Genomic DNA, 18996 nt, shown 5'->3' with positions numbered 1-18996 from the left:
AGAGGGCGCTGTCGAGTCAGTGCGCCGCACCCCTAAAACATAATTAAATGTAATTGTGCAATTTGTTTTAATGTTTCCCAAGTGCAACGTGATGGCAGATCGGCCGGGAGGGTTTTTATGTACTTTTAATTACAATAATGTATTAAAATATAATAGCGTCTCCGGACATTCCCGAGGAAAGCCGAAGCCAGACAATATTTAAATGTAATTCTTAATTATTGTAATTTGTAGTATTCTTTTTCATTATTCAGAAAATGTCACGCAATTTTTAAATCATCCTTGTCATGTTACTTTAGTTTCCCGTGGCACGAATTCACAAATATCTTTAACGGCAATTGTTTCGGCGGGAGGACGCCATGTTAGTCGAGCCGAGCCATAAGCTCACCCCAGTCTTCCGCCATCAACGACCGAGAGCAGACAATTCAGCACTCCGGGGACCTCACCGCTTGTTTTCACCGCTAAGTAATTCTGTTTAACTTTAATGTTTTCCAAATCGTTTTCTTTTAGTCCTCGGAGCTCCTCTCGGTCGGGGGACTGTTTAATTAATTATCTTACGACCAGTAACGGTCTCTTTTCTATGTAATACGTAATTCGGTATGTGACCACGTGGCGGGTCATTACACCTAAACCGATTCGTGCCACGGGAGTTTTATACAGTTTTAATCGTGTACGTGTATGAGTTGAGTTAGTCGAATAAAGCAGGTGTGTAAATCTAACGTATTATTTTTAATCTGTATGACCACGTGGAGTGTGACGGCGTGTGGGACGCCTAAGAGCCCACTGCGTAGAGACTAGCGTGCCCGACGCTGAGAGCGGGCAGGAATTAGTGCTAGGTGTTTTCAAGGGGGTAAAATCACGCCTCACATGGGCGACGTCACGCCCCGAGTTAGGAGTCTCACCGGGTCCACGTGGTGGCGCCCACTAACTTATCACCTTAAAGCCGTCCGAACAACCCCCGGCCACAAGGTGGTGGCTACAATCAACGCAAATATGAATTACCATTAACAAGAATCAATTGATAAATTCAAACACACATGGTTACACAAAAATTAACTTAAACGTTTGTATTTAAAAAACATTTACCGAGGTCTCCAGATTCCTTTACATTTAGGTGCTACACATTATTTAATAGTTATGCAACCTATTTATTATTTTTAATATATGTAAAACACGAAGCTTTGTACCAATGCTTGTACATTGACTCATAATTCTGTAAAATTTGTAATCTCAGTAGGTCGTGTGCCATTATTATTCTGACTTAATGAATAACACACACACACACAAAGTTTGTGTTAATGGGAGAGAGGCTGTGCACATTGGAGGTCGTTGAGAACTTTTTGTATTTATTTATCAAACGATAGTAGGAAATCAACACAAATTTCCTTAAGTAATTTTTCCTTAATAAAGTATCGCCATAATTATTTAAATAAATGATGCATGATGAATATATGCAAAAATGTTTTGCAGGATATTAAATGTTTTTTGTTTACCTATCATAACCTAATAAAATTTTTGAGTTGGAAAATTGTTTTTAGAGGCTGCTGGATAGCTGTTGCAGGAAAATCATAATTAACATAATAATTTACTAACTCTACCAACAGAGGCTATTTTCATCACAAAATTTAATTGGCTAAAATTAACATATAAGAATTCAATTTTCAACCAATTTCACATTGGGTGCATAGTCTGCCATGCACTTGCTTGTGCTTTTTTAATTATTAACCCATACTTTAATGGTGTTTCAAAACACAAATTAAATACAATATAACAAACCATTTTGATCATGCCCCAGTCTCAAAACCTATTTGGATGGACAATCTTACACCGTGCAAAGGTTAATCCATTTTCCAAAGCAAAACATGTTCTTTATAAAAATTATTATTTTGCTTTAACCTATGTCTATTACCAAGAAACTGTCGTAAAGGGCTCATGCTGCTCTATTTGTACATTAACATTTACATTCAAAGCTGATATATAATGTTTTTTTAATTAGACTTGTAAGAAAAATATGTACTTGTGAATATGAATAGTATGTACCTTATAAATCTCATAAATTTTACTTACTTTATAAATCTGATCAATTATAAAAAAATTCTAAATTATGACACACATGGAGATCAAATCAGCATACCCGCCATGGCTATTTAGATGAAGAGGTTTATGTACTACCCCCAAAGAAATTAATGAGGAAAAGTTTGGCTTTTGAAGAAGGCACAGTATGGGTTAAAGCAAAGTGGGCGATGTTGGAACCGGCATCTTCACTCAACACATTCCAAAAATTGGGTTTGGAACAGTCAAAACCATACTTGTATTTACTAAAAAAAAGTAGAAGGTATAGGCATCATGACAGTGTATATAGACGATATAGTCATAACCAACGAACTTAACTTTGAGAAGAATTTTTGCAACATGCTCAATTTCAACTTTCTAAGTATTAAGATGATTTGAGACTAAGGGTGGCAGGCTTTGGATTGACCAATCCGAATACACTGACAAGTTGTTGAGCAAGTTTTGGATGATGGACTGCAAGCAAATATAAACTCCAATGGAAGAAGGCTTCAAACTCAACCTTGCCAAGTGACAGTGACGAGCAGTGTGATGAAAGTGGGCAATACCAGTAAGCTATATTTAGTCTCTTGTATTTATCTCTAGTTTCCAGTTTTGATATTGCATATGCTGTCAACTGCCAGTCAAATTAACAATAGCCCAAAAATGTGACATTGGGTTACAGTGAAAAGTGTTCAGATACCTCATGTGTACAAGGAACCTTAAATTAGGATTCAACAAAAAGAGTGACTTTAAAATTGAGGGTTTCAGTGAATCAGTATTCAATCACAGGCACTAGTTTCAGATTCATGGGTGGTATGATATCGTGATTCAGCAAAAAGCAAAGGAAATCACCTTTAGTACTGTAGAGGCAAATTCAGGGCATTGAGTTTCACTGTTCACGAGGCCATATGGTTAAGGATTCTGAACAAAGAACTGCAATGTAAAACCTGAATGCAACTGCTGTGTTTTAATGATGAAAAAGGAGCTAACACTTAGCAAAAAATGACATGACAAATCAAAGCTTAAAACACATTGATGTTAGGTACCACTTTCTTAGACAACATGTACAAGACACGAACATTTGTATTGTGTATATTCCTACTGAGGAAATATAATCAGAAACATGAGTACTTTGTAAAAGCATTAGGTTTATACCATTAAACGAGGTGAATAAGATCAGAGGGGTGAATGGGATCAAATATTTGTAAACATACTATAGTAAAAAATTATACATTGTTCTAATATTTCTAATGATAGTTCTAATATATAGTTCTATGAACAATTATTTTCTGCTACATTATTCTTCTAAATATGTTACAAACTTATGATCCTATTCACCATGTTTAATGGTACTAATTATATCTTGAAAATGTTGAAATGTATTTTTTCGAAATTGTAATTTACTGAAATTGTGTAATACTGCTTTGAAATAATTCAAGGGAAAGTGTTACAGTGGTGAATTATTATTGCTCTTTAAGGCAGTTTAGTTTTAAGTTTATGGGCTAGATTTTTGTTGTTTGAAAAATGGCATGTCAATAAAGTGTAAAAACTCATATTTTACTGTGCCAACAGTTTCTCACATTTTGCCAAAGTAAATCTAGCATTGAGAGTATTGTCAGATAATTCTGGTGATATGTAAACTGCAATGCATACATGCATACACGTTGTATTTAATTCTGTGAAAAAATAAATAAAGTACCTCAACTTAAAGGTCTTTAGCTCATGACTGTAAGTGCATTCAGTTTTATTTCAGAAAGCTTAGAATTTAACAGAAGGAAGAATTTATTTTTATAAAAGGTTTACAACAATAGGGTTTTAGTTCACATTTTTTTATACATTCCTCACTTCTGTTCACTGTGCACTTACCACACTTTAACAAACTACTTCTCATCCTAAACAGATCTCCGACTGCCTCAAAATGGTTTTTAAAGGAAATTGTTGTGGCAGATTAAAACATAACTGATGTCTCCCTGCAGGTTTTACTTTTTCATAATGACTATGTTCTTATTTGCACTAAATCTAGAGTTTTTTTTACATCACTTCTTCAACATCTTTGCTATTGAATATCTTAATATCTATGAACACTGAGCATAAAACATCTAAAGGCAGCAGTAAACTAAGCTAACTAAAATCAGACTAAGCCCAAGATTCCAGAAAACAGCTGTCACAGGAATATATTTGGCTAGGAAGTAAGTCAATAGGCAAAATATGTGTGATTGTAGCAAGTATTTTGTGGTTTGGGTACTTAGAAATTTATGAGACAGAGCCACCTAGATGTTGATGTGTGTACATAAATTACTTTTTTCAAAGGGGCATGCCATATCAAATAAACCAATAAAATAATTATTTTAAAACTTGAAGCTTTCAAAATGTATCATATTTGGTGAGCATGTTCAGTATGGCTAAAAATACAAAGTTAAAATTTTTTGGTAAAATTAAAAAATGATAGTTTGTAGGAATTTTATAAAATAGGTTACTTAAAAGCATGTAACTCTACAACCATTTGTCCTAGAAAGCTCAATATGACAAGGGTTTTAATCTGACAACTTGAGTGTATCACTTTATATTTTAACCAAAAAAAAAATATATTTTATACCAAACCACTTTGGTAAGATGTGTATAAAGTTTCATGATGTTATTCCAATGGTATCATATTGAAATGATTTTTTTATGAAAATTTATGCATGTGAAAATGCTGCTAATTCATGACTTGCTACATCATAAAAAAACTGATCTAACTTTTTAATCTGAACTTGTCTTAATTTTTTTCATTAGGTCTAAATATAGTGATAATAGTTTCTTTGGTACATATAACTGGACCTAACAGGAGTTCCTTAGCAGTGACATGTTTCTTGTGCAAGAATGAAACGCAAATTTGGTATTAGTAACTATATGGTGGGAAAAAAACTAAAAGGGAGTGCTATTGACACCTGATCCAAAACCTGGGAAAACTCTACCTCGCGAAACAGGTGTGTTGGTAACGAATTTTATAATGACGACGAAGCGAGTACGCAAATTCCTGGAAAAAAAAGATTGTGTTTCCATGGGTAAGGACACTGAAAATAAGCCAATCCATGTTAAAAAAAAGATTGATTTTGGTAAATTTGCATGAAATTTACAATATTTTCAAATCAAAATTCTCTTTTTTAAAAATTGGCTTTCCAACGTTTGCAGAACTGAGGCCCCAAAAATTGCAACATTGCTGGTGCCAGTGGCACTCATTCTGTTTGTGTTTGCACAGCACACCAGAATGAAAAACTCATTTTTTCAGGAGGTAGGTAAAATAAGTTGACACTTCCTGACTCAAAGTCCTCTATCGAGTTACAAGGAATGTACTGCTAAAGTTATGTGCAATCCACCATTACAGACATGCTTCCTAAATGAATGTGACTACTGTCCCGATATTGAGGAATTTAAAGAAGTATTTATTAATTGGGTTTTTCGAGGAGGAAATGATTGACAACATCATTAACAAACAATAGATTACTGTTGACAGATGCAATTTCGAAAAATTTACCAAACCATTTGATGAGTTTGTTCAAGAATTTGGTAATCAATTGAGTAACCTTAAAAAAATGACTATTGCTGAACAGCAATCAAGGTTTTTCTCTGGAAAAAAAAAAATATTTGTAAAACTGTAGTAAATTTGGATAGTGCCAAAAATTATTTGTTTGTTCTAAAAGATTAGGTGCAAGGGTTTCATTGGAACAATTCTATGGCTACTGTGCACCCTTTTGTAGTATATTTCAAGGAAAGCAATCAAAGAACAGGAAAACAATAGCTAGTTTACCAGAGTTTTGTATTTATACAGACTGTCAAACACAAAACTGTAATTCATGCTTTCCAGAAAAGGTTAATCCTATTCCTGAGAAATTATTTGCCAAATTTGAAAAAGTACTATAGGTATTACAGATGGTTCAGCTGCACAGTACAAAAATCATGAGAATTTTGTGAACCTTGGCTATCACAAAGAGGGCTTTCTTTGATGGCCTTGAGGCTGAGTGGCACTTCTATGCTACATCACATGGGGAGTTTGTGATGAAGTTGGGGGTACGGTAAAAAGGCTTGCTGCTAACCTTCAAAATCTATTATAAAACCAAATTTCAGCTTTTTCACTGGGGTGTGAACATTTTTCCATTCATTACATTTTTTTATGTAACCAATGAAGAGTATATAAATGAAGAAAAGATTCTAAAACCATGGTTTGAAAAAGCTGTAGCAGTCCCTAGGACCCAGAAATTCCATGTCTACATCCCTTTAGATCTAAATAAAGTCAAAACAAAAATGAACCCATATTCTGATGATTGAGAAACTTAGGGTACAGATCAGCTCTGGTGATGAAGACATTCTATTTGAAGAAATTGTGGGTTTTGTTGCTTGTTCTTACGATTAGGAGTGGTGGTTGGCGCATGTTGACTTAAAAGATGATGTTGAAAAAGTGTGTTTTCTTTCTTCATTCAAAAGAACCACTCCATCATTCACATATCCTAGGAGAGCAGATACCTTAGCACTGCCAATAAACTATATTTTTTGTGCAAACTACATCCAACCACAGCAACAGGTAGAACCTACCAAGTTCCTGCACATTAGACGGCCACAGCACAAGTTTTGGCATAAACGAGAACTCACCTTTTTGAATTTGAAGTGCTAAAAGAAGAAAAAAATCCTGTTCTTTAAGTGTAAAGTAAGTTGAATTTTTTTGTTTTAAATAAAATGGGTAAAATGAAATTTAAATTTACATAAAATTGAGTTTTTTTTTAAGATTAATTTTTATTTGGGCTAACAAGTAACGAATAAACAGAATTTCCGTACAGATTAATTTAAATAAAAAATAATTTCAATATGATACCACTGGAATACCATCATGAAACTTTGTACACAACTTACTAAAGAGGTTTAGTACAAAATAAACTTTTTTTCATTAAAAAAAAAAATCAGATTTTTGTTTTTTATATAAAAACTTCTTTTGAGTTTTTTTCATGCAAAAAATATACAGTGATGTGATACACTCAAGTCATATGTCAAATTAAAGCCCCCGTCATTCTTAAGAGAATTTGAGCTTTCTAGGACAAACTGTTTTACAGTTGCATACTTTTAAATATATCAAAATGTTCCTACAAACTGGAGTTTAATTTTTCAAAACTTTATAACCAAAAACCAAAGATGATAAAAAATTCAAAATTTGTATTCTTTATCTGCTGAGCCAATACTATCTGATATAGAAAAATCATAAATATCTGAAGAAATCATGTTTTGACCATTGGTTGATTTGGTGTGGAATGAACCGAAAGAAATATAAAAAACTTATATGTGAACACACAAAAAAATAAAGTTCAGTCAACAGTATCACTAACGTTGCACTTAGTTTTGAAAAGCATAGTTTGCTTTATATAAAGTTACAGAAACTGACAAATGAAACAGATCATTCTTATAGTTGCAAATGACATGTATGTGTATACAGATATGATTTTGGCTCGTGAGTCTGATTTGGCGAACCTGCTTGCAACCAGACTGTTTTCAGTACATGAAATGAGTTAATCTAAGCAAGTTACATCTGCAGTGATTGTTCTAGACAAGTGTAGTATGTTCACTAAAACAAAATAAAGGACAGGAAAGTATGGATAAAATTTACTTTTAACAGGTCTTCAGTGGCAGTTTTGCAACTCAAATGGAATGACTAATAATCTGTCACATTGGTTCATAAAAGAAACTATTCGTATTAAATGAGAGCTTGTGATGCTCAATGTTGTAGGCCAGGGGTTGGCATACCGCGGCTCAAGAGCCCATGCAGATCTTTTCATAGGATTCTACGGCTCTACTACTCACTATGCTGCCACAGCATAAAAAAAAAAAGCCGAACAAAATCTAAGGGCACAATTGCAACGCTGGTCCACAACCTATGTGCGCGCATCCCTACCCTTGCAAATTTAAGTTTTCTTTTTTTATCAGTACAACTCTACTAATTACTACCATATTTTTTATCTATACACGTTTTTTGAAGTGAAAACTAACTTCTTTGCTGAGGGGGCTTCAATGTTAGAGCATTACGAAAATTCTGATCACATTAGGGCAATAGTTAGGTACATGGTGGGGGAATCGAGAGAGGAGGGGAATAGATGGTACTTGGTAGAGGTACCGGTAGAGTAGTAGATGGCAGGGGAGAAGTAGAAATGATGCAGCATACTTGTACACTTTACACTTTCACATTCGCATACTTGTGCAATAGCATAATTTAACACTTGCACACTTGACACTTTCACACTTGCACAATAGCATAATTTAGGCTTACATACTTGCATATATATTTTGATCTGCAACCTCAGCTAAAGAGAATTGTTTCTCCTATACCTAATAATATAATAAGCAAGTAGTTTCACGTCTGTCTCACGTGGACTCCACGCACACACTTTTTTTCTCAAGTAACACTGAATTTGTGGAAAAAATATTTTTATTTTATCTGAAAATGCATGATGCGGCTCTCTAAAAAATTGGATAATCTGTTTATTAATATTTGGCTCATCTCACTCAAAAGTATGCCGACACCTGTTATAGCCTTGCAGTAAAGCTGAGGCCTTACAAGCCGATAGCCTACACTGCCAACCACCTGGCGATAGTGATTTAGCATCTGACTGCCTAAGCTGGCAGTCACATAACTGTAGATCTGCAGCCATTCAGCATGGCTATGTCACTCCAATGGAATTAATTTCTATTGTGGTGTCATGCAGGTCACTAATGCTCATTAAGAATAACAAAAACTAATAAATGAACACATTTATTTGCATATAAAATAAGATTGTAATGCTTTTACATAAATACACATAAAATTACCATAAAATACAGAAGTAACAGTCAATTCCAAAATATATATTATGCTAGCAGAACTTGGCAGACGTTGTCCTGCCAGTGTTTATTTTCCTCTATATATCTAAATTGAATGGGTTGAATGTAATTTTATCATAGCCACAATCACTACTTCTTGTTATTGAGGATTAAGGACAGTAAAAATCAAAATATACCAATTTTCATGGTAATCAATTGAAAGGAATAGAAGTTGCTGTGCTGCAGTGCCATCTATTGGCAAGTTATTGCTAAATAGATAGGGTGACAATATTCTCAGAGTTAAAATATACCTACATATAGGTACCAATTTTCATGGCGATCGGTTGAACTGTGTAGAAGTTTATGGGCTGCAGCGCCATCTAGTGGCAAGTTATAGCAAAATGGATATTGCAAAAATATTCTCCATGTTCAAATATCTATGTAGGGCCTATACCAATTGTCATGGCAAAGTTGAACGGTTTACAAGTTGATGCACTGCAGCGCCATCTGGCGGTAAATTAAAAAAAAAAATGGATAGGAAAAAAAACTCTCTCCAGAAAAAACACTTTGATGTGTCAATTTTCAAGGCGATCGGTCAAACGGTGTCCAAGTTTATCAACGTCACACATACCAACATCCAATTTTATATGTCAAGGCAGTTCAAAAAATTATTACAGTGGAAAAAAAGGTCTTTAATACAGCATTTTATGGTTCAGCACATTATGTAATCCGGCACCAACAGAACACATCACAATCATATATTTATGGTGGATTCCTTGGTCGCCAGGTTGTATTACTGCACTGTGTTTTAAGTTTGCTCCGTTTATAATTGATTTATATATTAATATAGTTGATTTTCATTTCAATACAATATTTCCTGTTTTCTAGTGGATTATATTAACAATTATACCTTTGTATGCCTGTTAAAAACATATTGAGGTCCAATAATCCATAATGGCTATGATCCTGAACATTTCACTGTATGTATTTCTAAAAACTGACTCAAAGATATATACTTCCTGTAAAATACTAGGGGAGTCTGAATTCAACTGACAAATTCGGCTGCAGGTTCATCACAACAAAATAAGTTCAAAACATATTTACAACATTTATGGTTTTAGTGTTTCCCAAGGCTGGTAAACACCTTTGAAGATGGAGTTGAACAACTTAAATTTTGTAAAAAATAGAGAAAGTAGGTATTTAAGAGAGAACACTACATGTCTGAACAATTGTTAATTGAACAAATTTCTACAACCACAGAAAAAAATGTAGCTATTGAAAATGATTTCAGTGAAATAATTTGGGGTGACATCATTATTTGCCACATATTTTTTGTAATGGGATAGTACCCCGAATTATTTTAAAGAAATCATTTTACGACAGCGACAAAATTCAGGTGGTTGTAAAACTTTGTTCAACTAAACATAATCCAGATGCTTAATGTTCTTATATCTTAAAAACAGTTTTCTTATTATTTAAAATAAAAAACTTGTTTGGCTACAACTTCAAAGATACATACCAGCCTTAGGAAGCACTTTAAACCATGAGTCGTAAAGATGTTTCCAACTTATTTTGTCGCGATTAATCTGCAGCTTAAGTTTGCCAGTCGAATTAGCACTTATCCTGAATGCATCAAATAATGTCAATAATAAAGTAAACATCAATGCTACTTATCATATGTCAATTGTACTAGGCTCATCAGCAAAGCACCAGCATTAATGGAAATAAATCTAAAAACCTGCAAGGAAATCTACAATATTCTTTGAAATCAGAATAAATTTAAAGTCTGGGAAATATTAAAGAGAAATAAAAAAAAAACTAGTACAGGTATTTGTTCAACAACGAACTTATATCCATTATTGCCATTTGTTATTTATATATCAATTTAAATCTGATGCTCTTTTGTCATGGGTATTTTCCTATGCATTTTTTAGCTACTACTGCTTTTCAAAGACTTTTCTTTATCTGTTGTGAATAAACGCAAGTTACGGTACCTCAGTGTTGGTTTATACAAAACATCCACTGACACACCACTTAGTTTACTTTTCTGAATGCCACGCAATTCCTTCCTGAACTATACCCAGATGTGGTCAACATTGTGTCCAAACAAATTTCAAATCATTATCAGGAAATGTCTCCCGATAAAACTGCACAAGCAAAAACCAGCCTTTATTTCACTGATTATCACTACTACTAGCTACACTAATACAAGTAGCTACAGAATTTAAAAGCTTCATTCACAAAAATATAAACCCACTCATCATTCATACGTATCACCAGAATCTGACTGTTAGATAATGGGAAGGAATTTTTGGGGGGGGGGGGGGGGGGGGGGATCACTAAAATTTCCTCAAAAAACCTTCTAAACAAGTAATTTTCACAATCCTTATTTATTTTATTTATTAAACAAGAATTTCTGCAGAGCAGAGGTTTCCCCACCCCATACGTTTGACACCAGCGTCTATACAATACACAAGTTATTTTCAATTCATTAATTTACAGAATCCATCTATTTTTCACACTTAACTGAAAAACATTTTCGCACCTAACTGTAAAACATTTTTTCATGGCCCACAGGCATTCAGAACTCAATGCGAAGGAGTCTAATGTTAGAAAATTCCACCACCATAGCACCCTCTCCCTTCCCACTTATTCATCATTGGTTTCTGCAAGCATGATTGCTGTAGAATGGTTGGAACTATCAGCCAAACAATGCTAGATGCAAGACAATAAAAAAATTTCGGTTGTCGAACATCAAACCGACATAATGGAATGCAAGAGTGATCGAGCCAATACCGGCTCACGAACATGCGCATGCAGCAGGCTATTTGGCTAGCCATGGGATGAGGTGCTGTGATTACGGAGAGGTATACAATAGGTTGGCAGACGGATCTCCAACATGCCAATACAGATGTAGAATGGCAAGGAGTACATGCTTCTAGACGCTGCACAAATTTCTATAATTATAATTGAAAGCACTGTTTACACCAAATACAGACCCTTCATGTAGGCCTATATTGTTAACTATAAATTGGATTTTGCACTAAAATATGAGAAATTAGTAACAAAATATTTTTTTACTTGTTCATCAAAGAGTGTTGTGTTAAGTGACTTCCCCACAACTCGAAAAGAGTACGCTACTAAAGTCCAAGGTTCAGAAAACGATCACCATCTTGAATAATTGAATGAAGCTTGGGGAATTTGTACGCGGGGTCGAGCCGTGAATGATGCATACAACAAAGAAATTTTGAAATGTTGGAGGCAGTGCAGTCAGGTGTTCAGCCAAAGAACAGACAACAAGACTGCACACTGAGCAATCCATGTCCTGAGATTCCTATATCATACTGCACACCTACTCTTATCATTTAGAACAACCCTCTTAAGTGATTTTTGTTAACCTACCTGAAGAGTCATTAAAGTCAGTTTTGGAGATGTGACAGCAATCTGGTATTTTTATAGTTTCCAAAAACTTTATCTTTGCCAAAATAACACATGTTGTGGCATAGTGATGATTTTGAAGGCCAATAACTAGAATTTGTTTCTGTATCTATTCTGTTTCCATATGCTAGGTGTAGAATCCTAAAAATACTAACCTTTGAGAAATTGATTAAAAAAAATATGCTTAGGTAAAATGACCACAATGCTATAGTAATTTTTTTTATTATATCAATTACCTACACAATTACTAAACATTCCAAAACATGTTGGAGATTTAACACACATCATTAAGACAATTTATTGAAAGATTTATCTAAAGGGTTGATTGCACTGGGATACAGTGCAAATGAGTTCACTTGTTGCTCCAAACTAATTGTATCATGCAGACTGTGTTTTTATTCTTGCTACAGACTACTTGGCTAGCAAATCAATATTAATCAGCTAAATCAAACTGATGGAAAAAATGTTTCATATTATACAATAGAAAATGCAAATACCGAATCCCAAAATAAAATAACACTGTAAAACAACCAAATTCATGACTGACAAGGTGCAGACATCTTCTAGCTACCGGTAGTTTGGAATAAAGAGGCAATTACTTTAGGAACGATTACTAGATACCTGAAAAGTAGTTGGCTTTAGGGTACTATTCGATATGACTAATGATTATGATGTTATGGTCACCAATGCTAATATTAGGAACAATATAGTCATGAAAGAATGCAAAAAAAGGAAATAAGATAAAGTAAGACTATGAAGTAATTATAACAATTATGTTATATCAAGGATGTTGTCTAAACTAAAATCTTTCATGATTGTACGTATGGTACAACAGTGTATAAGTATGACATGTGATTGTATAGTGTTGCAGTGAATAAGATGTAGTGTTACAAATACAATATAATATTTTGACAGATTGAATAGGACCATTTCTTATATTATATAAAATTGTGTAAAAATTAGTATTAAGAGAAGTCTTTGGCAATAGAATAAAAGAAAACACTAGTAGTTATATGCTACTATCAAAATGTGCAGAAAGGATAGAGGCAGCAAAAAAAGTGATAAGAATAATTTTTAAGGAATTTTGGCATGAGAAACTGTGTAGGTATAAATAAAGATGAGATATTAAAATGGCTTGGGAAAAACAGAAACAATTTAACAGTGTGTTTTGTTAGCGGTATTACAAAAAGAATCAATAACTGCTGTGATTTGTTATTATGAAGGTGTTTTGTTGTGAAGTGGATTTTTCAAATTAATTGTTATATCAATGGTTGTAAAAATTATAGAGGTAGAAAAAATATTTGTTCCTAAAGAATGTTAAGAGTTTCAAATCATGAGCAAGATTAAACGAGAATTAATGGTTGTGAATTTAGCACAATGTCTCAAGAGTATTTATTGGTTGTAATCTATAACTATGAATAGAATGTGGAATGTGATAATAGGTTAGGTGCGTAGTGTAAATAACCTAGAATCTCAGCCATTCTGGAATACTTCACGATACTGGGATCTTAAACAACGTAAAATACACATAAACTTCCTAGTGTGCAATAATGTACGTAATAAGTAAATTGAGTAATTTTCTAGAATGGCGGCTTATAAATAAAAAAAAATACAAACACATTTCAAATATGTTATATTACAGGTCTACTAACCATTGTGGTAGTTTTGTTGAGACAGAAGTACAAGAAAGTACGATTTACATTACCTGGGAAGGTTTAGGTGCGGTTTCATGCATGTTTACTTGGTGTACATTTTTGTTTTGATACTATGTGTGTCAAGTGTAGTATCTGTTTAATTATGGAAACAGTTTTAAATATTGTTCTAAGATTGTGTATACGACTAAAACTAAAATATAAATAATAAATTTTAATTTGTACAATATTTAGTATTATTGCAGATTAGTTTTTTTGTCATTTTAATAAGTATTATGAATTACGTAATGGGATGGAGGCAAGAATCGTCAAACTGAAATTTTTGCTAACCTTTCGTTTGAAATGTTGTTTTCTAAGTGAAAGCATCAATTTCTGGGAGCTGAAATTTAAGGTCAATTGTTGTTGATCCAACAATTTTGTACCGTTGTATATTTAAATGTAAGCAAAGGTTGGTGTTTCTGTTTCTCATGATGTAAGGCAGAATGTACGTCAGTCTGGTCTGCGAATTCTAATTACATTAGTTACCTCGTGGAATTGATGTTTCATCGAAGGTTCTAGACGATCTCAAACATATCCATTTTCTACTCACAGCAAAAAAGGCATACTACATGCCTCCGACACAGTTTTAAGTTTTTGACGTGACGTCTAATAAATCGATGAACGCCGGCTGCACGCACGAAAGTGTCTCATTACGCACATTGTCCCGTTTTGCTGTGTCCCATTACGCTCATTTTATATTGCTCTTTGCTAACCTGAACCTCCTAGCATTGCGACCGAGTCCATGGCGTAATTCTGTTTTCATGCATTTTATGCAACATTTTCATTGCTCTTTGCTAACCCGTTCCTCCTAGCATTGCTGCGCAAATATATTATGTTTGACTGCATCTTGGTGTTGGGTAAGCCATTTTCCTTCACATCATCCTTGAAACACTCCCATTAGTTTCCTAGTTTTCATATCAGCGTCCTATCCTTAACAGAATAACACAGATTGGAAGAAGTTAAATAGCAAACATGTATAAAAGTTATAGTTAAAATAATCTGTTCGTTAAAGTAATGAACATTATTGAATTAATGAGTGCAAATAAATGTAAATTTATCAATTAAATTGTAGATTTCATTTCACTCCTTCTTTGTATCCAACAAAATAGTGATAAATCAATAAAAATGATTCAATTTTGTTCATAAAAGTATGCAATCATTTCATCAATGTTTTGATGACGTCACGTTAAACTATCGTCCGTAAACCGACTTTACAAACAACCAATTTTGTTCTTATAATACTCATATTCTGTGCATTTGATGTTGTTAAACAAGATGCTTGCTGTATTAATTTAGTACATTAAACATCCTGTGCACTTGATCCTTATAGCATGATGTTTTAATAAACTTGTTTGTAGTAAATGGCCGTTAGGCTGTCTTGCCACATTGATTTTTTCATGTACTTACTCATCATTACTATTATTTCAGGGCTCTTTCTGAAATTCTATCACTGTACTCTGAATTATTTCACACGAGTTTAATTCCATCAATTGTTGGTGCATTGTACCGTCCATGTTGACCAACAGGTGTTTCGTCTGCTCTTAACCACAACTTTGTAGTCATAAGTTTTTTCAAGGGCAGTTCTGAACAATCAAATTTATGTTGATCAAATAGTAATAATTTCTCTTTTAATGCTCGTATTGAATATACAACATTGATCAGATGGTTCAAAAGTTTTTCCCATTAAATAAAATTTAAAAAATTTGAGATCTGCATTCAGCAGTGGTGGTAGTGATGCTACAAGATGATAAAATTTTCCCTTGCACTTTGAATATACACAAATAATTCTCACGCACTATATTTGCTGCACCGAATTATGTCATTTGGATACATGAATTGTACTTGTGTATGTTTGCTAAGAAATATTTTCATTGGCTTGTTTCACCTGATACCAATGTTAATAATGGTTAGGGTGTTGAATGCAATTCTGGCAATTTCACTTTTCCACCTACACAGCACATTCCTTGTGCACCAAGATGTAAATCAGCAGGCAACTGGATCAAGCAATATGTACTCTTCATGGTATCAAGTTTGATTGTTTCAGAAGAACAGGCTTGATCATTGTGTACTCTAGCAGTTTCCAGTCTCGCATCCCGTTGCTCGTCTGTTTCTGAAGCTCATATGCTACCAATCGCTTGTCATTTGGGTGGCACAATTGATTTGACAACAAAAGTAATGCTTTGTGACAACTATTACAAATTCATTGGAAAAAGAAAATGTGTGAGATAGCTATTACTTCTTTTCGACTAGAAATTGGAATTTCACAATCAACAGCACTTGTTATGTCACACATAAACTGAAAAAGCATGAACTCGTGCATCACTTATTGTAAAATGATTGTTATAATTCAGAAACCTTGGCGAGCATGTACACAACTCACCAAAGTTTCATCACAATATGACGAATGGTATAGGAACGCATATGGGACAAACTAAGAAACATTAATTTTTATATATAGATTAGAAAATGACAAAAATCAACACAGCCTACAAGACTTATCCTTCAGTCTTGGATAATTGTGTTTCAGCATTGTGTGACTGTTATAAAGAGTTATCTTTAACTATAATTTCAAACATTGTGTATTTTGCATAGTGCACTAGTTTCCTTATAAAATATAACTTGTTCATATTACTATTGATGTTTTTGGTTAAAACCTCCACGCAACCACACTTGCCCCGCACATAAAATTGAGTGATAATGACCTTAGCACTGCCATCTTTATTATACAATTGCTATTGTCATGTATCACATTGTACAAAAATCCCAAAAAGTTGTATGTGAAAAGGTATGCCGTCACTAGTTAACGTTCATCACACACTGCAAGAAAATCTCACTCGCTTGGAAAACGTTCTGCAAACCATTGTGTGTTTAATCATATTTTCTTACTTTTTTCATTTTAAATATGCGTAACAATTATATTTTAATAAATTTTGGTCATTTGTTTTTACAGACATTGACAACCACAGAGTGCAGTACTGAGAATCACTCTGATACACTTGATTTCAACGTTTTGTCAACAATGAGATTATTAGAGAGGGATGCAAGATGAAACACTGATAGATTGCATTGGTAGAGGAAATGGGATTACCTCGAGAAAACCCACTAACTTATGACAACATCCACTACATTTCTTAACATCAAAAAATTCAGGTGCTAGCAAGCTGGGAATTGAGCCCAGATTACCTTGGCAGAAGGAAGTGATCTAACCATTCAATCATTGTGGCTTCTAGCAAGTAGTGAGAAATAGTAGATCACACAAACTTCACTCCTGGTGCACAGCAAGATGTTACGTTCAGCAATTTTGAAAACGGAGAGTGAATTCACAAGCAAGTAGCTTGTAAACTACTCCAATATAATCACTTCTAAAATAAATATTCTGAGCTAGTGTCAATGTGTTCACTCACACACAGCTTTTCTCCTCACTCATGTTTTGTAATATCACCAAGTGTAATTGTGTCCGAGTGTACTAGCATAGCAGTCACACAGCATTGTAGGAAGTATGTCAGTACCACACTTCAAATGTTTCTATTATAAATATTTAATAGTAAATCATCCTTCCATAACTGTATTTTATATCTGTTGGAAAATTTAATAAGAACCAAATTCTGAATTTGATTACCTAAAATATCAGATTTCTTGATATCAGAATACATTCAGTTGCTGAGTTAGCTAAGTGGTCAATATAACCTACAAACTAGCTATGTACCAACTGTAAAATTTCTAAAAATAACAGGTAGGAGCTTTCCTGTTATTAAAATTTTTATTGCAAACTTCACTTTAAAACAAGTAATGCTTTAGGTAGATATTTAAGTTACCCCCCATCATACTTTCCTTTTATTGACAAATCCATGTGCTGATAGCAATATGAAAAATTTCTGAAATATTACATGATTATTTACATATCATATTTAATAAAACAAACAACTAATCCAAGTGTTAACCTATACAAACTTCAGTTAGCACGATAGAAGGTTCGCTTAGTTGCCCTATTTGACTAGGGCACATTATATTTGCAAAACCAAAATAAATCTATCTAGAACATCAACTTTAGGGCCGTAAATTCATATCTGAAACGCATCAAATAACCCTTGTGAAGTTCATACTATACATTTTCAATCCTCTGTTAAAATGTCAGTGGTGACATTTTCAGCCATCACAACACATCATTAATTCAATTAAACGGAAAACTAAATTAAATAGCGTATATAATGTGGTTACGGCATGCAAATTAACAAATAATCTTGCTTATAAATATGCGGCAACTGTAATTAAATTATGACAACAGTTTAAACACACTTAACCCAGAAACCATAATCAAGATATGAACCCACACAGATGAATCGTTTACATCCTAGTACTTACCCAATAAAAGTAATTTGAGTTCACGCCGTGCATCCCGCTTGTCCCTCCGAAGTTGTCGTTCTATTTCTTGATTAATTCTCTTCTGCTCCTTCGCCTCTTCCGAAAGGCAGCACGCCATGTTTTGACTTCGGAGGGGGTGCTCAGCCAATATTATCTGTAACGAGCCGTTTTGAAACCTTTAACGGCTCCTCATCCACGATTCACTCCTACAATGAATGAATTGACATAAATATGCACTTGTCCCGACTTTCTTAAAGCGCACATACACATTCACGCACGCACTCTTTTATCACACGAGCATAGGGCTCCACTTTTTACCTCCCTCGCCCTCACTGGGTGTGGTACGAACAGACGACGCAATAGCTCCACTACAAAACCCTTTACCGATTTGTGAAAACGTGCAAGGCCACCACTCTACTTATATGCTCTGTAAAACGGCCGCCATGTTCACATAATCTTATTACTTTAACCCGATTCAGGAAGCCAATTGCTATTTCCTGCACGTGTTAAATAATAAGATTAAAATGCCGAACAAACTGCGAAATGGAAGGGGGGGAAGACACGACTTGGAGCAGCCTGTGTTTTGGTTAGGATATTACAGAAAATTAACCAAATATTTATACCAAGCTAAGCTTGG

The 18996-nt window shown here is 34.0% G+C and overlaps 1 protein-coding gene across 6 annotated transcripts in view; it reads right to left on the bottom strand.

Annotated features, from left to right (window-relative positions):
• LOC134533752 (guanine nucleotide-binding protein G(q) subunit alpha) overlaps nucleotides 1–18996 on the bottom strand; it is a 112176-nt gene that overhangs the window by 93015 nt on the left and 165 nt on the right. For 3 of the 6 annotated variants that reach the window (XM_063371374.1, XM_063371373.1, XM_063371369.1), the window contains exon 2: nucleotides 18360–18513. In XM_063371374.1, coding sequence (XP_063227444.1) covers nucleotides 18360–18477 — 118 coding nt within the window. In that variant the 5' untranslated portion in view covers nucleotides 18478–18513. Of the gene's footprint in view, nucleotides 1–18359; nucleotides 18566–18996 lie in introns of all 6 variants that reach the window. The other 3 variants (XM_063371370.1, XM_063371371.1, XM_063371372.1) reach the window with 1 other exon arrangement.

Source organism: Bacillus rossius, chromosome 7 (assembly GCF_032445375.1).
Source record: "Bacillus rossius redtenbacheri isolate Brsri chromosome 7, Brsri_v3, whole genome shotgun sequence".
NCBI classification, from domain to species: Eukaryota; Metazoa; Arthropoda; class Insecta; order Phasmatodea; family Bacillidae; genus Bacillus; species Bacillus rossius.
This window is presented reverse-complemented; position numbering and strand designations above follow the sequence as displayed.